Raw genomic sequence first — 20,143 nt, forward strand, 5'->3', positions numbered from 1 at the left:
TCGGAGACAAGGAATACGAGAAAGCTAAGGACTTCATGGTTCCAGAACTGGGCTGATGAATGCTAAAGTGCAGCATGTTTTGTTGTAGTTTTACCTAACTATCCTTCATTAAATTTTAAAAAAGAGAAAGAAAAGGCTTGGCAAAATCTTATTGTTCCAGCTGCAGCCAGCTGAAACACAATGATTGAGATTATAATAAATTCACATCTAACAATATACATACTGTTATAGATAATCATGTTTTTCTTTCCAAAATTGATAAAGCAATGAGCATTGCTGGTTGGAGCTATTCCACAATTTACCCTGTTACCCTATGAGAGATAAGAGAACAGTTCTGTTTTGAATCTTTGCCTAAATTAATCACAAGCTAAATTGAAAGACCTACTTCCATCCACATTATTTATTCTGCATCTTAAGTATTTGGCTCTAATCTTGTTTCAATCTTTTCCCCAAAGAATACAAGTTTGGAATAACAGAATTAAGTTTGACATGCATTAAATGATTTAGTAATCTGCTTTTAGTGCTGTTCATGTTTTGTACTTGATGCTGATCTATAAAACCTTGAGCTGGAGCACTCTAAGGCTAATTGAGTCTGATTTATTCTTTGAAAGGCCACCAAATGATAATGAAAGGACTCTGAATAATGGTCGACATATTAAGGAAAACATTAATGATCACATCATAAGCACAGTTGTAATTAATTATATGCACAAAGTCTCGAATTAACAACAGTACTGGTTGTCCTTCTTTATCAAGAGAATTAAAACACTTTGTTGAACTTGCTTTTAGCATCTGTCCTTCACTCTAAAGTAAATCCAGCCTTTACACTGCAACATTAAACTACCATTCCAGCTGTTATGACCAACATAACTATTTGCATGGCTGTGGTATTAACTAACTGTCTTTAGTTCCAGACCCTTTGGAACATCCTCGTCAAAGAATAACAATTTATAGGAGATGATTTGGAATGTAATTGATACAGTAATGTTTAGTTATCTTTTTGTGAATACTGTTATGGACAGGGGAGAGACAGGGAAATTGTACCTATTTCCTCTTACCACCTGTCTGTAAAAAGAAGGTGTTTGAATTGCTATTAAAGGATGAGATGTCATGGTTTCCCAATCCCTCGGTTTTTGTGATCCAATTCACTGATGATCCACAGCAAACTTGCGTTTTGGTTAACTCAGAAGTTTAGTTTATTTCACATTCAAAAGAAAAGACCTGAGGGAGAAGTGTCCACAAGTTCCTGCTCCAAACACGCACACACACACAATATAGGGGGATAGAAAAAAGAAGTTTTACAATACAAGAACCACAGAAATTAATATTAGTTCATGTGATTTCCAGAGTCTGAGAAGTCAAAGTCCAGAAGGTGTCTCCTTTATGGCAGGGTTCAGTTCTGATGAGTTCCTGGTAGGAGATAACAATGTGTAAATCCTTGAATGAGCTATGCTGCGGCACAATGGCCTTTCTATGCTAAGACCACTTGGCAGGTTTTGATGAGAGACTGTTAAAATGAAACAGGTTTTGAGGAGTTGAGAGGTGGTAACCGACTGCTTACTCAGCCAGGTTGCTGGAGTCTTGTGCAGTTGAAGTTAAAGCAGCAGTGTCAGGGTTTCTCAGTTCCCAAAGGCATATAGAGATTTTAAATGGTCACTCAAGTCATGTGACCATCTTTCTCCACAATGACCGGAACTGGCTTTGACATCAGAACTGATAATATCCCACAGCTTACAGAAGTGCAGACAGAGGGTGACCATCAGTTAGAAGAAAGATGTCAGGCAGATAGTCAGGAAATCCCCAGGGTGCATCTCGCTCAGGAGGCATTTTTCTGTTTGGAAAATGGAGTGATGGTTCCTCTGGAGAGTGCAGCCACGCTCATGGCATTGTGAGTGGCTCAGCTGCATGGGGTGGGGAGGACAAAGAGGGGAAGAGCAATAGTGGTAGGAGATTTGATAGTAAGGGGAACAGACAGGCCTTTCTGCGGCCATAGACGTGACTCCAGGATGGTATGTTGCTTCCCTGGTGCCAGGGTCAAGGATGTCACTGAACGGCTGAAGGGCATTCTAAAGGGGAGGGTGAACAGACAAGAGATCATGGTACATATTGGTACCAATGACAAAGGTAGAAAGAGGGATGAGGTCCTGCAAGCAGAATTTAGGGAGCTAGGAAACAGATTAAAAAACACAACCTCAAAGGTAGTAATCTCTGGGTTACTTCCAGTGCCACGTGCTAGTGAGTATAGAAATACGAGGTTAGTCCAGGTAAATGCGTGGCTGCAGAGATGGTACAGGAGGAGGGCTTTAGATTTCTGGGACATTGGGACTGTCTCTGGGGGCCGGTGGGACCTGTACAAGGTGGATGGGTTGCACCTGAACCGGAATAGGAGCAACATCCTTGCAGGGCGGTTTGCTAGTGCTGTTGGAGAAGGTTTAAACTAACTTGGCAGGGGGATGGGATCCTGAGAGGAGGTTCAGCAGGGGGAGATGCACAGCCAGAATTAGAAGAGAGAACAAGTGAGTCTGGAAGGCATGGAAATTATAAGCCAGTTAAGGCACAAGGGAGCTTTGCAAGGTTGGGTGGTATTTATTTTAATGCAAGGAATCTGGCGAATAAGGCAGATGAGTTGAAAGCACAAATTAACACATGGAAGTATGATGTCATTGCTGTCATAGAGACATGGTTGAGAGAGGGGCAGAATTGGCAGCTCAACGTTCCAGGATATAGGGTCTTCAGGCGAGACAGGGAAGGAGGTAAAAGAGGAGGGGGTGTCACAATATTGATCAAGGAATTAATTACAGCAGTAAGGAGGGATGACATCTTAGAAAGCGCCTCAAATGAAGCCATATGGGTAGAACTGAAGAACAAAAAAGGAACAATCACATTGCTGGGAGTGTACTATAGACCCCCAAACAGTTAGAGAGAAATAGAAGAGCAGATATGTAGGCAAATTTCAGAGAAGTATAAAAATAATAGGGTAGTAATAGTGGGGGATTTCAACTTCCCCAAAATTAACTGGGTTAGTCATAGTGTGATAGGTTTAGAGGGAGTGGAATTCTTAAAATGCACCGAGGAGAGCTTTTTAAGCCATTACGTAGAAGGTCCTACAAGAGAGAGGACGGTCTTGGACTTAATTTTAGGGAATGAAGCCGGGCAAGTGGTAGAGTTATCAGTGGGGGAGCATTTTGCAGATTGTGATCTTAACTCCTTTAGATTCAAGGTTGTTATGGAAAAGGAAAAGGATGGGCCAGAAATCAGAGTTCTAATTTGGGGGAAGGCTGATTTTAATAAGATCAGATATGATTTGGTCAGAGTGGATTGGGAACAGCTATTTTTAGGTAAATCTGCATCAGAGCAGTGGGACTCATTCAAGGAGGAAATAGGGAGAATACAGGGCCAACATATTCCAGTAAAGACAAAGGGTGGAACCACAAATCCAGGTAACCCTGGATGTCGAGGGATATACAGGATTGGATAAAGAGAAAAAGGGAGGCTTATGGCAGATACAGAGGGCTCAAAACAGCAGGAAGAGGAGTATAGAATGTGTAGGGGGGAACTTAAAAAGGAAATTAGGAGAGCAAAAAGGGGGCATGAAGAAACATTGGCAGGTAAAATAAAGGAAAATCCAAAGTTATTTTGCAAGTACATTAAGAGTAAGAGGATAACTAGGGAAAGAGTAGGGCCCATTAAGGACCATAGTGGTAATTTGTGTGTGGAGCCGGAAGATGTAAGGAGGGTTCTAAATGAGTACTTTGTGTCGGTGTTCACAAGTGAGAAGGATGACTTGGGTATGGAAATCAGGCAGAAGGATTGTGATATAATTAAAGAAATTAGCACAGAATGGGAGGAGTTTCTAAGTGGTCTGGCAGGCTTAAAAGTAGATAAATTTCCAGGCCCGGATGAAATGTATCCCGCTATTGAGGGAGGCAAGTAAGGAGATAGCAGGGGTGCTGGCAATAATTTTCAATACCTCTCTGGCTACAGGAGAGGTGCCAGAGGACTGGAGGATAGCCAGTGTTGTACCATTATTCAAGAAGGGAGGAAGGGATAAACCAGGGAACTACAGACCAGTCAGTTTAACCTCAGTGGTGGGGAAACTATTGTAAGCAATTCTGAGGGACAGAATTAATCTACACTTGGAAAGAAAGGGATTAATCAAGGGCAGTCAGTATGATTTTGTTCAGGGGAGGTCATGTCTGACCAATTTGATTCAATTTTTCGAAGAGGTGACCAGGTGTGTAGATGAGGGCAATGCAGTGATGTAGTCTACTTGGAATTCAGCAAGGCTTTTGTTAAGGTCCCACATGAGACTGAAAACGATGGTAAGAGCCCATGGGATCCAAGGCAATTTGGCAAATTGGATCCAGAATTGGCTGAGAGGCAGGAAGCAGAGGGTGATGGTCGAGGGGTGTTTTTGTGACTGGATGCCTGTGTCCAGTGGTGTTCCACAGGGATCGGTGTTGAGTCCCTTGCTGTTCGTAGTATACGTAAACGATTTAGACTTGCATGTAGAAGGGTTGATCAGTAAGTTTGCGGATGACACAAAAATTGGTGTGATGGTAAATAGTGAGGAGGATAGCCTTAGATTACAGGAGGATATAGATGGGCTGGTCAGATGGGCTGATCAGTGGCAATTGGAATTTAATCCAGATAAGTGTGAGGTGATGCATTTGGACAGGACAAATAAGGCACGGGAATACACAATGAATGGTAGGACCCTGGGAAGTATTGAGGATCAGAGGGATCTTTGTGTGCATATCCACTGATCCCTTAAGGTAGTGGGACAGTAGATAAGGTGGTTAAGAAGGCATATGGTTTACTTGCCTTTATTAGCCGAGGCATAGAATATAAGAACAGGGAGGTTATGCTGGAACTGTATAAAACACTGGTTAGGCCACAGCTAGAACATTGAGTTCTGGAATCTGCCTTACAGGAAGGATGTGATTACACTAGAAAGAGTGCAGAGGAGATTTACCTGGATAAAAACAAAAAACCGCGGATGCTGGAAATCCAAAACAAAAACAGAAATACCTGGAAAAACTCAGCAGGTCTGGCAGCATCGGTGGAGAAGAACAAAGTTGACGTTTCAAGTCCTTAGGACCTTCATGACTAAGTAAAAGTAGGAGAGGGGTGAAATATAAGCTGGTTTAAGGTGTGGGGGTGTGGGGGGGGTGGCGGTGGGGTTGGTTGTAGGGACAAGCAAGCAGTGATAGGAGCAGATAACCAAAAGATGTCACAGACAAAAGAACAAAGAAGTGTTGAAGGTGGTGATATTATCTAAAAGAATGTGCTAATTAAGAGTGGATAGCAGGACACGCAAGGTACAGATAGCTCTAGTGGGGGTGGGGTGAAATAAGACTAAAAGGGCATAAAAGGTATAAATTTAAAAATAATGGAAATAAGTGAGAAAAGAAAGATCTATATAAATTATTGGAAAAAACGAAAGGGAGGGGGAAGAAACGGAAAGGGGTTGGGGATGGAAGAGGGAGTTCAAGATCTAAAGCTGTTGAACACAATATTCAGTCCGGAAGGGTATAAAGTGCCTAGTCGGAAGATGAGGTGCTGTTCCTCTAATTTGCGTTGAGCTTCACTGGAACAATGCAGCAAGCCAAGGACAGACATGTGGGCATGGGAGCAGGGTGAAGTGTTAAAATGGCAAGCGACAGGGAGGTCTGGGTCATTCTTGCGGACAGACCGAAGGTGTTCTGCAAAGCGGTCGCCTGGTCTGCGTTTGGTCTCTCCAATGTAGAGGAAACCGCTTTGGGAGCAACGAATGCAGTGGACTAAGTTGGGGGAAATGCAAGTGAAATGCTGCTTCACTTGAAAGGAGTGTTTGGGTCCTTGGACGGTGAGGAGAGAGGAAGTGAAGGGGCAGGTGTTGCATATTTTGGTTATGCATGGGGAGGTGCCGTAGGTGGGGTTGAGGAGTAGGGGGTGATGGAGGAGTGGACCAGGGTGTCATGGAGGGAACAATCCCTATGGAATGCCGCCGGGGGGGTGAAGGGAAGATGTGTTTGGTGGTGGCATCATGCTGGAATTGGCGGAAATGGCGGAGGATGATCCTTTGAATGCGGAGGCTGGTGGGGTGATAGGTGAGGACAAGGGGGACCCTATCATGTTTCTGGGAGGGAGGAGAAGGCGTGAGGGCGGATGCGCGGGAGATGGGCTGGACATGATTGAGTGCCCTGTCAACTACCGTGGGTGGAAAACTTCGATTAAGGAAGAAGGAGGACATGTCAGAGGAACTGTTTTTGAAGGTAGCATCATCAGAACAGATGCGACGGAGGCGAAGGAACTGAGAGAATGGGATGGAGTCCCTACAGGAAGCGGAGTGTGAGGAGTTGTAGTTGAGGTAGCTGTGGGAGTCGGTAGGCTTGTATTGGTTATTGGTGGACAGTCTATCACCAGAGATTGAGACAGAGAGGTCAAGGAAGGGAAGGGAAGTGTCAGAGATGGACCATGTGAAAATGATGGAGGGGTGGAGATTGGAAGCAAAATTAATAATTTTTTCCAGGTCCCGACGAGAGCATGAAGCAGCACTGAAGTAATCATCGATGGACTGGAGAAAGAGTTTTGGGAAGGGCCCGGAGTAGGACTGGAACAAGGAATTTTCCACATACCCCATAAAGAGACAGGCATCCAAATTAATTTGTAACATGTCCCTGCTCATGTGATAGAGTCACATGAGTGGGGACATGTTATCAGCATTTTTTAAATTCTTCATTTTTTTTATGTTCAAAAAGCTTCAGCTCCCTGAGGCAGCTCTGTGTCTCAGGGAGCGTTTACTGTGCTCACCCACACGCATGTGCGAAGTTCCACGCTCATCCTGCTCCCCACCCCACACATCCAGCTGCAGCGTGCGATTCACGCTGGCTGGATGTTAATAGGCCAGCCAGCATGAAATGGCAGCCGCCACTCCATTGCAGGCGGTGGTCCGATTTGCGGCCACTCCCGCTCGCTGAACCCGCCCGATGACCGGAAAATCCTGGCCAAAGTCTCTGAAGCATATAGGAGTGCAGGAATCACTGCTGCCTGCTAAATCCTGACATACAAACATACAAATATGTGAAATAGGAGCAGAAGGCGACCTTCAGCCCCTTGAGCCTGCTCTGCCATCCAATAAGATCATGGCTGAGCTGTTTGTGTTTCAATTTCCACATTCCCATCTACCCTCGATATCCTTTGATTCCCTTGTCTAACAAGAATCTATCCACCTCTGCCTTAAAAATATTTAATGATCCTGCCTCCACCACCTTCTGTGGCAGAGAATTCCAAAGTCGCAGAACTCTAAAAGAGAAAAAAAAATTCTCCTCATCTCTGTCCTAAAAGGACACCCTAGTTTTAAAGCAGTGTCCCCTAGTTCTGGACTCACTCACAAGAGGAAACAGCCGGAGTACTCCGGCCCACTCCCACAACTCTTTCTCCGATACTTCGATGATTACTTCGGTGCTGCTTCATGCTCTCGTCGGGACCTGGAAAAACTTATTAATTTTGCTTCCGATCTCCACCCCTCCATCATTTTCACATGGTCCATCTCTGACACTTTCCTTCCCTTCCTTCTCCTCTCTGTCACAATTTCTGGTGATAGACTGTCCACCAATATCCATTACAAGCCTACCGACTCCCACAGCTACCTTAACTACAGCTCCTCACACCCCGCTTCCTGTAAGGACTCCATCCCATTCTCTCAGTTCCTTCGTTTCCGTCGCATCTGTTCTGATGATGCTACCTTCAAAAACAGTTCCCCTGACATGTCCTCCTTCTTCCTTAACCGAGGTTTTCCACCCACAGTAGTTGACAGGGCCCTCAACCGTGTCTGGCCCATCTCCCGGGCATCGGCCCTCACGCCTTCTCCTCCCTCCCAGAAACATGATAGGGTCCCCCTTGTCCTCACTTATCACCCCACCAGCCTCCACATTCAAAGGATCATCCTCCGCCATTTCCGCCGATTCCAGCATGATGCCACCACCAAACACATCTTCCCTTCACCCCCCCCGGTGACATTCCGTAGGGATCGTTCCCTCCTTGACACCCTGGTCCACTACTCCATCATCCCCTACTCCTCAACCCCCACCTCCCCATGAATACGTAAAATATGCAACACCTGCCCCTTCATTTCCTCTCTCCTGACCGTCCAAGGGCCCAAACACTCTTTTCAAGTGAAGCAGCATTTCACTTGCATTTCACCCAACTTAGTCTATCGCATTCGTTGCTCCCAATGTGGTCTCCTCTACATTGGAGAGGCCAAACGCAGACCGGCCGACCGCTTTGCAGAACACCTTCGGTCTGTCCGCAAGAATGACCCAGACCTCCCTGTCGCTTGCCATTTTAACACTCCATCCTGCTCTCTTGCCCACACGTCTGTCCTTGGCTTGCTGCATTGTTCCAGTGAAGCTCAACGCAAACTGGAGGAACAGCACCTCATCTTCCGACTAGGCACTTTATAGCCTTCCAGACTGAATATTGAGTTCAACAACTTTAGATCTTGAACTCCCTCCTGCATCTCCACCCCCTTTCTGTTTCTTCCCCCTCCCTTTTGTTTTTTCCCAATAATTTATATAGATTTTTCTTTTCTCACTTATTTCCATTATTTTTAAATCTATACCTTTTATGCCCTTTTGGTCTTATTTCACCCCACCCCCACTAGAGCTATCTGTACCTTGCGTGTCCTACTATCCATTCTTAATTAGCACATTCTTTTAGATAATATCACCACCTTCAACACTTCTTTGTTCTTTTGTCTGTGACATCTTTTGGTTATCTGCTCTTATCACTGCTTACTTGTCTCTACAGCCACATCCCCCCCCCCAACTTCTCCCCCCACCCCCTCCCACCTTAAACTAACTTATCTTTCACCCCTCTCCTTTTTTTACTTAGTTCTGTTGAAGGACTCGAAACGTCAACTTTGTTCTTCTCCACCGATGCTGCCAGACCTGCTGAGTTTTTCCAGGTATTTCTGTTTTAGATTTACCTGGCTGTTGCCAGGGCTGGAGAGTTTTAGTTATGAGGAGAGACTGGATAGACTGGGGTTATTTTCCCTGGAGCAGAGGAGATTGAGGGGGGACATGATTGAGGTGTATGAAATTATGACGGGCATAGATAGGAAGGAACTGTTCCCCTTGGTGGAGGGATCAATAATCAGGGGGCATATATTTAAGGTAAGGGGCAGATGGTTTAGAGGGGATGCAAGGAAGAATTTTTTCTCCCAGAGGGTAGTGAAAATCTGGAACTCCCTGCCTGAAAGGGTAGTAGAGGCAGATACCCTCATAACATTTAAGAAGTATTTGGATGTGCACTTGCGATGCCATGGCATACAAGGCGATGGGCCTAGTGCTGGAAAATGGGATTAGAATAGTTGGATACTTGTTTGACTGGCGTAGACTAGATGGGCCGAAGGGCCTTTTTCTGTGCTGCAGACCTCTATGACTCTATGACAGTCATTAGTTGTTGAAAGAGTTACCATCCATTTTGAGGGTCTAGGTTGGGAAGCCATTGCCCAGGCTGACCCACTAGCTCTGATGGAAAGGTGAGTTTATCAGATCAAATGATGTCCCTTTGGTTCTCTTTTGAAATCATCCTAGACAGTCCCAGGTGTTATATAAGTCTGTTAGTAGCCTTGTAGGCATAACAGGTTTCAATGTGTGAGCCTCCTGGTTTTGTGATTCCAAGGGGTCCGTACAATGAGGTGTGAGATCCCACAGCTTAGAAAAGAATTATTTTGTCCTTCTAGCTCCTGGGGTGTAGCTCCCAGACAATGGGCCAACCCTGTCATCATGCATCTGATGGCAGCCATCTTTTGGTTACGCGGGAAATCCATTTTATAAAAATGGCAAACAAATAAAGTTTTGGATTTATTCTCATGTCATTTGGAACCCAATACCATACTTACTATCATCTGCCTGATCCTTTGGTTCATATGTACTTGAAAGATCTCTTGGTACCAATCAAAGATTAGTAATGAGTCTCTTGGTGTCTTGAATAACAGTCTTCCTTCAATAAGCATCATCAAAAACAGATTAATTGATCATTCATCTCATTTACTGTGTGTGGAATCTTGCATGTTGTGAAATTGAACAAAAGGAAAGTTCATCATTTTTGGGCTAGCATAAGAAAAATTACCATAAAACCAGATAAATTGTTGTAAAAACTCAATAGATTCACTAATGCCTTTCATCCCGAGCTATTCTACCTTACATATGATTTCATCAATCTTAATGCACAAGGGCTGTAGGGATGGACAATAAATGTTGATTGCCAGAGTTGCTTACATCCCAGGACCAACTCAAAAAACAAAATGGCTGTAACATAAGTCACAGCACATTTAAAAACTGCTTGCGAGGCATTTTGGAATATCACAAGGATTTTAAAGGCTCTATATAAATGCCCTTTTACTTGTTGAAGAAGAAGCCATGAAATTGTGGTAGTTATACGTAACTAGTTGGACTATATAAAATGTGCTGGGAATATGATGGCGCAGTTTTATTGCTAGAGGACTAGCTTAACTGTGGTACTGTGGATAATTGACATTGTCAGTCATAAAATCATCTCCCCAACTTTAAAATTCTTGTAACTGTATATTCTCTGTTGTTATGTGGTTTACTTTGTCATGATTTTTATCCCATTTTGCGACAATTGCCTGAGGGGAGGCCAATTTGTATTTTGATATGTATCATTGTGACACCTGATTTACTATGGAACTTGCTATTCAGATCTTGTACAATAGGTGGCTCTGCTACTGTTTACAGTAGGTCCTCACTTAAAGTTGTGGTTGCATTCCTGAAAAGTCATGACTAGGTGAAGCGACATGAAGTGAAAGATTGGTTCCCTTAGGAATCGATGTTAAACTTGGTTTTGGAGAACATTCCTTATCAGAACAAAGCAAATACCCTCTTACATTATACCCTCTAAGGGTGGAATTGTCCCAGATTTGCACTAAATGCAGTAGCAGGCGTGAAAAATGTGTTTTACCCACTGGCTGTCAACACTTGCCCGTGCACGTCCCACCTCATTAATAATGCATTCATGGAAAACACGCCGGATTGCTGGCAGGTGGCCTCGGATTTGCCCACCATGACGTGATCTCAGTCCTTCCTCACTCCAGGTGCCATAATTAAAATGCACCAGAGGGCAGCCTTAATGTCTTCAGACCAAGACTGCTCCAAGCCACAGATGGCTGAAATCAAAGGTGATGGCAGCCCTCTCTCTGGGGCACCTGCTGGATGAAGTGGAAGGTTGTCACAAACTCTTCAATCCCCGCTCTGGCTGCAAGAGGTCCACCAGAGTCACCAATCATGCCTGGGACATGATGGCAGCAATGGTCAGGGCCAACAGAGCACAGAGGAGGTCAGTCATCCAGTGCAGGAAGACGATGAATGCTCTCATCCATTCTGCCAGGGTAAGTCAACCACCTCATCACTCTCAACTCACACACTCACAAACCTATCACACATCCACAGGGCTCTCACACCTCAAGGGATAACACCACTAACTCTCACACACACCCTCACATCTCCATCAGGCTCATATCCTCTGGTGCTAGCATCCTCATCTCGTCCATGGCTCCATTCACCACACAAACATTCCATGCAACGTCATGTGTCCTGCTCACACTCTCTCCATCTGTTTTCATGCATGAGAAGCTGGCTCACAACAGCAGGGAGAGGTCCCAGATGGAGTGGCCCACATTAGGCCCCTCACTCACTTTGAGGATGTGCTATCGCACTGAATGTGAGGACCTGGATCTTGCCTGTGGTGACGGCGAACACCCTCATGAGGATCCTACACCACATCATTCCTCTCTCAATGCAATTGTGAGTGCTCTCTCTCCTGTTTTTGACTCTGCTGCCATGCACTAACTATCTCTACTTTGGTTCACAGGGAGCTCTGTCAAGCAACCGACACCCTCAGCCAGCCAGTCCCTCAGCTCCCTCAAGGTCCTTACCTCTAGCCAAGAGAACACCCCCTCTATTCAAGAGCTGGAAATAATCAGCCGTCACAGCGCTTACCCACACCCTGCACCAGTGCAGAGACACATACCTCGGTGGGACCCAGATCTAGAGCAGACTCGGTTTCATAATCTGGTGGCCACCACACGGCCACGTGTCTGCAGCAGCAGGAGGCAGGTTCAGCCGAGCCACCTAGTGCTTGAGGACTGCTGGGGAAGAGGTATCTGTGAGGTCCGAGTCAGCTGATGAGCCTCTTGTCTTGGCCTTCCAACTCACTGTGGAGAGCCAGCAGAAGGCGGGGCAATATCACGCAGTGCTGTTGGAAGCCCTCAATAGAGTGGCATGTGAGTCAGAGGAGTGTGTCCACCTGCTCTTTGGTGAAGTGGTGCCCACATGTCCGTGCATGGAGGTCTCCATGGGAAGGATAGTGGACACCATGGAGCCACTGTTCCAACAGAATGTGGAGATGTGTGCAGACCTGCAATCCACCGTGGTAGCCATGGATGAGTTCCTGCAGTAGCAACGCGAGAGGGAAACGGGGCACCTCGATGTTCCTCCAGGTGCTCCTTCCCCTCATGGAGCCAGGCTGGGGCCCTCGAGCACCTGAAGGGAGGAGGAGTGGCAGCTGGATGCCTCTGGGTCATCCATTCAGGAATCTCAGGGGCTGTCTGCTCCCTCCAAATCCCCTTTGCCTATGATCCCCTCAACATCGTCCTCTGTCACTGCAGAGAGAGCAGGTGGCCCACAGAAGGACAGCCAAAGTAAACTGGGCCCTCAAACCTCTGCTGTCCAGAGGACCTATGTAAAATAATCAGAGGCAACAGGGGCAGCCGTAGCACAGGCTGTCTCCACCCCTGCTGCGGATGTCAGGGCAGCACCTAGAAGAAGTGGCATGCCTGGAAAAGTTAAGAAATTCTGATCATAAGTGGTTGCATGGGCGAACCCATTTTGTTACTTTATAAACTGAAAATATATTGACTTTTACTGAATGATGTGTAATGTTGTCTTTCAGTTTCACTTATAGGCTTTGCAAGTCCTCCCCCTGCATCTACTCTCTGCCCCCATTCCAATAGCAGTTCAGGTGCACGCAGCTGGACCATGAGTGATTCTGGAGGGAGAAGTGTGTGTCTGGCAGGGCCTTTCAGAGCCTCGTGCAAGCACTCTCCCGTGCATATGGAGCCTTCCTCCATCACACTCACCTTACTGTCCTGAACATTTTCAATGCTGCCTGCTGGGGTTCACTTTCAGTTGTCCATCTGAGCTGACCTGCACCTCTGCCCATTCATTGATCGCACACCCGTGCAGCACCTGTGCCCATCCAACACGAGGCTCCGCTCACTTTCGATTTGCACAGTATGGTAGTCGTTAAGCTTTTGATTAGCTCCCCCATCCTCTCCCCTCCCTCAGTCACCCATGTCCTTTCCCCCCATCACAGTTCACTGCCCCCCTGGCATCACCTTCCACCTTCGCACTGATACCCTACAGCCGAGTCCTTGTCATTCCAGGATGTCCAGGTGAACGTGTACGTTCCCTACCTTCCTGTAAATCCCACCCCCATCCCCATTGACCTCCCTGACCTTCTTCTTCCCATCGCCAGGGTCCGTGTTTGCCTCCGGGTCTCCACCAACTACTCCTGCTGCCCCTTATACCGGTACTGATGCGCCCTCACCCTCCCACCTTATCAGCTCACGCTGCCCCATCTCACATTCACCATTCCCTCCTACCACGCTCCCACCCCCACTGAGTTTGCTCCACAGGAGGCAGTCATTAACTCCACAGACCCCTCCCTTGCATTACCCTGGGCATTCCAACCTCCACTCTTACTCCTTCCTCCACCCTTACTCCCTCCTGGACACCTTCCCCCACCTTGGAACTCCCTCCCTTACAAATTCTTCCCCTCTTACACCTAACTCCACACTTGTACCGTCCTCCCCCATTACACCATCCTCCTCCCATACTCCATCCTCCCTCCTGGACATCCTCCTTCTCCCCCACCCAACCCAACCGGAACTTCACCACCACCGCACCCCCCTCTCCCCAGTACAAATTCCTCTCCCCCTCACAACTCAACCTTCCTCTCCCCACCCAGCTCGATCATCCATACTAGCCCACGGTGAAGCCCGGGAAGTTCCGATATCTCCGTGAAGTCGAGGCTGCTGCCTGGAGACCTCCCACCTTCTGAGAGCTGCTCTGTGGCGGAGTCATGAGCATGAGAATCCACCCACCATGCAATGCATGTGTTCCTCCAGATTCTGGTAACTGTAGGGCTCCAGCATCATCATCTTCTCGGATGTCCGCAACCTGAGCAAGGCCACAAAGGTAAGTCCCGAAATCTGCATGTCATGCTTGTCCAGACGTGTTCTGGGCTGGTCTGTTTTCTCGCCAGCGTAACAGTATACCGGGCATGGGGGGACGATTCTGGTTGGGCCTTACTTTGCATCCCACTAGCAGGATGCAAATCGGGTTCATGCCAACCTCCAGCAGGATTCACATCCCAACACGGCGGACACCATCGGCTGATACTGCACACTGGCGTGATACTGATTTCTGCTCCTCCCGCCGAATTCTCCCCCCTCCACCTGCCATGACGCCTGCTTCCAACGGGAGTGGAAAATTCTGTCCTAAGTTGCAACATTTTATATTGCTAAATTCCTACATTGGTAAATGGAATAACCTTTATATTTTTAAACTTATTTTATTTTAACAGAAAAATGTATTGGTGGGAGCCTCCGAGCTGTGGCCTTTTGACCCCCATTCCCCCAACCCAACTTGCCCTCTCGCCGAACCTTCCACTCCCTGACTCACCCTCCCACGACTTCCTTCTCCTGGACCTGCGTTCCTGTTCAAGGTCCAGATTCGATCCGAAGCTCGAGCTCCGATGTTGTGGAAGTACGAGTCCTGATGGCGCAGAGGCGCTGAGTTGGGGCTGCTACAAATCCATGTTTTTTTAAATGCTCCTGCTCGCCGTTTCCCTCTCCTGAGCCCTCGCTCACAGTGAGGGCTCAGGAGAAGAGCAATGCAGGAGCTGCTTCGACAGTCATTTAAAAAAAAACTGGATTGCAGCAGCCCCAGCTTGGGACTCCTGCATCATCTTACAAACATACGAAATAGGAGCAGAAGTAGGCCATTCGGCCCCTCGAGTCTCCTCCGCTATTCAATAAGATCATGGCTGATCTGTTTGTGTTTCAAGTTCCACATTCCCATCTAGCCCTGATAACCTTTGATTCCCTTGCCTAACAAGAATCTATCTACCTTCACCTTCAAAATATTCAGTGACCCCACCTTCACCATCTTCTGAGGCAGAGAGTTCCAAAATCACACAACCCTCTGAGAGAAAAGATTTCTCCTCATCTCTGTCCTAAAAGGGCGACCCCTAATTTTAAAACAGTTCTGGACTCACCCGCAAGAGGAAACATCCTTTCAACATCCACCTTGTCGATACTGTTCAGGATCTTATATACTTCAATCAAATCACCCCTCACTCTTCTAACCTCCGGTGAACAAAAGCCCAGCCTGTCCAACCTTTCCTCATAAGACAATCCATTCATTCCAGGTATCAATCTAGTAAACCTTCTCTGAACTGCCTCCTTAAATAAGGAGACCAAAATTGCGCACAGTATTCGAAGTGCGGTCTTACCAATGCCCTGCATAACAGAAGCATAACATCCTTACTTTTATGTTCAATTCCTCTCGTAATAAAGGATAGCATTCCATTAGCCAGGACTCGCAACTCCACATCATCGGAGTTCTGGCTTCGGATCGGATCTGGATCTGGAATGCAGCTCCAGGAAAGCGATATGGTGAGAGGGTGAGTCAGGGATGCAGTAAATCTTAACTCGGAGGCTGGGGAACAAGAAGATGCCACAACTCGGGGAGCGGGGAGAGGCTGCTCAATAATGGCACCTATAGGGTCACGCAGGAAATGACGTTAAAATGAATCTTATGATGCTCAACGAGATTACAGGCTCCATTAATTTACCGATGTTAAAGTGAAGCAACATTAAACGGGACAAGGTTAAATGACAACTTACTGTCTTTTACTCTACCACATCTGTTTTAAGCCCTGAGCCTGTTGGTTTATTACTCATTTTGGGATGGAGGCAGCACTGGCAAGGCCAGCATTTATTGTCCATCCTTAGTTCTCTAAGAAAGTAATGGTGAGCCGCCTGCTGTTTTCATAGACCTGAAGGATTTGCAAGGCCACTTCATAGGAGAGTTAAAAATCAGGTATAGGGGGAATGTTACTCAAAAGGCAATGTCATGTCAAACAACGTGCAAGAAAAATTACTGTTCTGCACTGTTCAGGACTCGGTGCACATGCCTTTGTGTGGACCTACTATTCTTCATTTATGCTGTTTAGATTTACATAAGAAATATTGTTTTTCCAAGAAAACTACCCCATCTACTTGGTAACTGGACCGCTGGTGTGACACTGACTGGACATGAGGCCAAAGGTTTTATCTGTGATTCTGTACCCAAGCAGCAGTAACGCATTGAATGCATTGTCCAAATCAAAGAGTGCAAAAACAACAAGAGTCCTTAGTTGAGGTTGGCTATATTTCTATCAACGAGTGATAACTGCCTGTAGTGGGGATCCTGGCTGTGCAACTCAAATGTAACTTCTTGCAATGTGAGCAAACATGGCTCTCATTTGGTTATGCTAATTTCAAACTCCTGCTGCAGAAATAAAATCTTGAAACCATTAAGGTGGCTTTTCTCCAAACAGGGATGTCTTGAAGGTCTCAAAGAACATGCAAAAGGAAAGAGAAAGTCTACTGAGACAGCTGGAACTTCTCAGGTAATTATGGCAGGAATCTAATAGACAACTGAAACATCAAAAATTAACTTTCTAAATAGTTGCAAGTTAATTGCATAATGTTTCAATCTTGTAATAAAGAAGAGATGATTTCATAGATAATACATTTGATAAGTCATTTTCACACTGCTATTTGGGTATTTTTCATCCCATTTATTAAATTTAGCAAAATATTAATGCAAGCATAACCTAATGTTCTCTATTTTGTACATGAAAATGAAAGAACGGAGGAAAGTACTTCCTCTTGTAGGAATGTAGGAAAATTGGAAGAGGAGGCCATTCAGTCCTTCATGTCTGTCTGCTATTCTATTATATCACAATTGATTTGTACTTTGGCTCCATTTGCTTGCTTTTTCTCATAGAGTCATAGAGATCTACAGCACAGAGAAAGGCTCTTCGGCCCATCGAGCCTGTGCCGGTCAAACAATCACCTAGCTATTCTAATCCCATTTTCCAGCACTAAGCCCATAGCCTTGTACGCCATGGCATCGCAATTGCACATCCAAATACTTCTTAAATGTTATGAGGGTTTCTGCCTCCACTACCCTTCCATATCCATATTATATATATATATATAGTGGGCAAATATGCTACTCCCATCATGGTGACCCTGGCAGAGTCTGTCCAGGTGGAGTCACCCTGTCGTAACTCTGACTGCAGGAAGCTAGGCATGTGCTTGCTATGGTAGCATGCGTACTGAAACTGCGTGATGTGTACTCTTCAAAGGCAATTCCAGTTGAAGGAATGACACATGACTCCACTATGTTGGACTTCACTAAGTGAACTGTTCATGTAACCTCTCTTTGCTTCATCCCTGTAATAGACTAACTATACCCTTTAAGTAATGGCTGGGTGAGTCTTATAGCATCAAACATGTTCAGATGACCACCTAAACCATAGGAGCCATTGACTCAGAAGTGTAATGAAGCTTTTAAGCTAACAGCAATATAATGGGTGTGGATCTGAAATGGACATTTTTCTCCCCAGGGTGGCTATTCAGCGGAGATAAACGTTGACTATTTGTTAGTGTTCACTATTAGTGAGGTGAATTGATGTAGTGAGACATATAGTTCAGTGCAATTTATGTGACCACTGACTGCAAATCAATCCTTTTTCTTTCAATTAGGGAGATGAACAAAAAACTACGAGATGAAAGAGATGCCTATGAAGCCAAGAAGCTGGTTAGTCTCAAAAATCAAGTTCTAGTGCAGAGACGTGACAATTTCTGCTGCTGCTGCTGCCCTCCTGTGGGTCCATGCTATGTTCCCTGGGGCCACTCTGAACCAGTGCTGCCAAACTCCACACCTTCCCATCTGTATCATTAGTATGACTGATTAATACCAACTCATTTAGTTTGCACAGTGCTAGTTATTTTCTGAGTTGGACACAAAAGCAGGTTAAATCTGCTTTAACCCAAAGGAGTAAATTTCACTTTGAAAGTGTGTCAGGTCAGCTTTAGGGTAACTTCAGTTTCAAAAACGTAAGCACACTATTTGCACTTACTGATAGAGATTAGTGTCTCTTTAGTCACAAAGACTGACAGTTGTCAAGGTGCAGAGAGGAATAGAACATCTTAATGTGACATTTTTGGTCAGGACAAATTTATTTCTGGTTTGTGGAGCCCTGTTTGTTCTGTACACTAATTCAGTGGGATGCTGCATCTTTAAGGGTGTGATTATTTGTTTGAAAGAAGAAATCCGATTCTATTAAGGCATCTGTTACATGAAAATTTTGCAGTGTGAGGCCAATTAGTTACCCAAGGCTTTGTCATTAGCTTTAGCCACTGCTTCATCTTACAGACATGGGAAGAATTTTTTCCCCGTTGAGGGGGAAGGGGTGGGCGGGGTTGAGTGGGAGCAGGTGCGGGCAGGTGCGCAGCCAACTCCATTGCACACCCACCAAACTGAAGATCTGAATGATGTGTGGTGACATCGGGACACATGCCTGATGTCACCTGTGTCATCTTATACATCAGTGAGCGGGGCCTGCCCCCACTCGTCGACCTGAAGATTCTGGCAATAAAGTAGGCTAACATGCATAACTATCAGAGACCAGTTGGGGTAGGGGAGTGGGGATGGGGGTGGTGGTGTTAAAAGATAGGTGCATTAATATTTTTTAAAAGTACATTGACACAGATAATGTACCAGTGAGCCTCTGCTGCTGTTCATTCTTGGATGATTTAGACATTTTGTATAACATAGCATCATAGGCTGTTTTTTCCCCCCCTATAATTAGGGGCCATTAAAATCCAGCTTTTCTCACCAGCAAATTCTTGGATGACTTTTGGATGATGATTCAGTTCAAATTTGATTTCCTGTCAAACTTCGGAAGCTTTCGTCCGTCCCTCCCTCCCTCTGTCCCCTCAAAGTTTCCCCAATTGTTCTCTACCCACAACATAGAGTTTGAAGTTATGTGTGCACCACAGCTGTGATGTCCCTATGCACCTTGCACACTGTATGGGCCATGCTGCACTTTGGTCACCCTGATACAGCGTGCAACCATCTTGTATTTTACAGAGTTGTCAAGTATTTTTAACATTTGTCCTAAGTCCCCTAGGGAATCTTCCCAGAATGCTATTTCCATTTGTGCCCTGAACTCTGGTGCTGCTGACAGGCAGAAAAGTTCTGGTCTCCAGGTGGCAATGTGGTAGTCACCTCTTGCTGTTACCTTCCAGCTCTTTGCTGTTGGGACACAAGTACACTGGGCCAGGTGTTCCCGCCATGAGGAAATGAAACAGGGACAGTGCGTGGTGAGTCTGCTTGTGGGAAGTGGCAGTGGTGATGTGAGCAGGCCTAGCCAGGTAATAGCATGGCAGCTAGATCAGGATGGGACCGGAGACGGGAGAGAGTAAAGCAAAAGTAAAGGCAACTGCTAGTCAAGGGCACAGAATCCAAGTCTTTTTCCCCACCAAAGATTCTTTGGAGGCAGAAAAAGTTTCTCTCTTTGAAGTAGCAACTGTATACCATACAGTAAAACGTGGTGATTCATATCACAGAATGGATTGTTCCTTGAAACTAGAACCCCAGGTCTTTTTCCTCCCTTACTTCTTTTTAAGCATCATGTGATGGACAAAGGCAGAGCAAATCGTCACAAACATTGTTAGCAAGTTGAGCCTATCAGACTTGTTATCTGAACCGATAGGTCCTGATCTTACCACCATGCCCCCCTTGATTTAATCTTTTGTTGGGAACGGCTGTGGCATGATTTATATGCATCATACAAAATGGTGTATCAATACAAAGTATGGATTCATGAAAAAGTAACTAAATTTGGTTTACGTAGAAAGGTAGGTGGAAAACAAAGTCCAAATTCTTTATATACTTTCATGAAGCATGGGCATTGCTGACAAGGCCAGCATTTGTTGCCCATCCCTAATTGTACT

General features: G+C 45.6%; 1 protein-coding gene across 1 annotated transcript in view; it reads left to right on the forward strand.

The window, feature by feature from the left end:
* Positions 1-20,143, forward strand: part of cracr2b (calcium release activated channel regulator 2B) — a 164,623-nt gene that overhangs the window by 101,769 nt on the left and 42,711 nt on the right. The window contains exons 9-10 of the mRNA XM_041196657.1: positions 16,672-16,743; positions 17,888-17,942. Of these exons, the coding sequence (XP_041052591.1) occupies positions 16,672-16,743; positions 17,888-17,942 (127 nt within the window). The remainder of the gene's footprint in view (positions 1-16,671; positions 16,744-17,887; positions 17,943-20,143) is intronic.

The sequence above is a fragment of the Carcharodon carcharias genome, chromosome 10 (assembly GCF_017639515.1).
Source record: "Carcharodon carcharias isolate sCarCar2 chromosome 10, sCarCar2.pri, whole genome shotgun sequence".
Classification (NCBI taxonomy): domain Eukaryota; kingdom Metazoa; phylum Chordata; class Chondrichthyes; order Lamniformes; family Lamnidae; genus Carcharodon; species Carcharodon carcharias.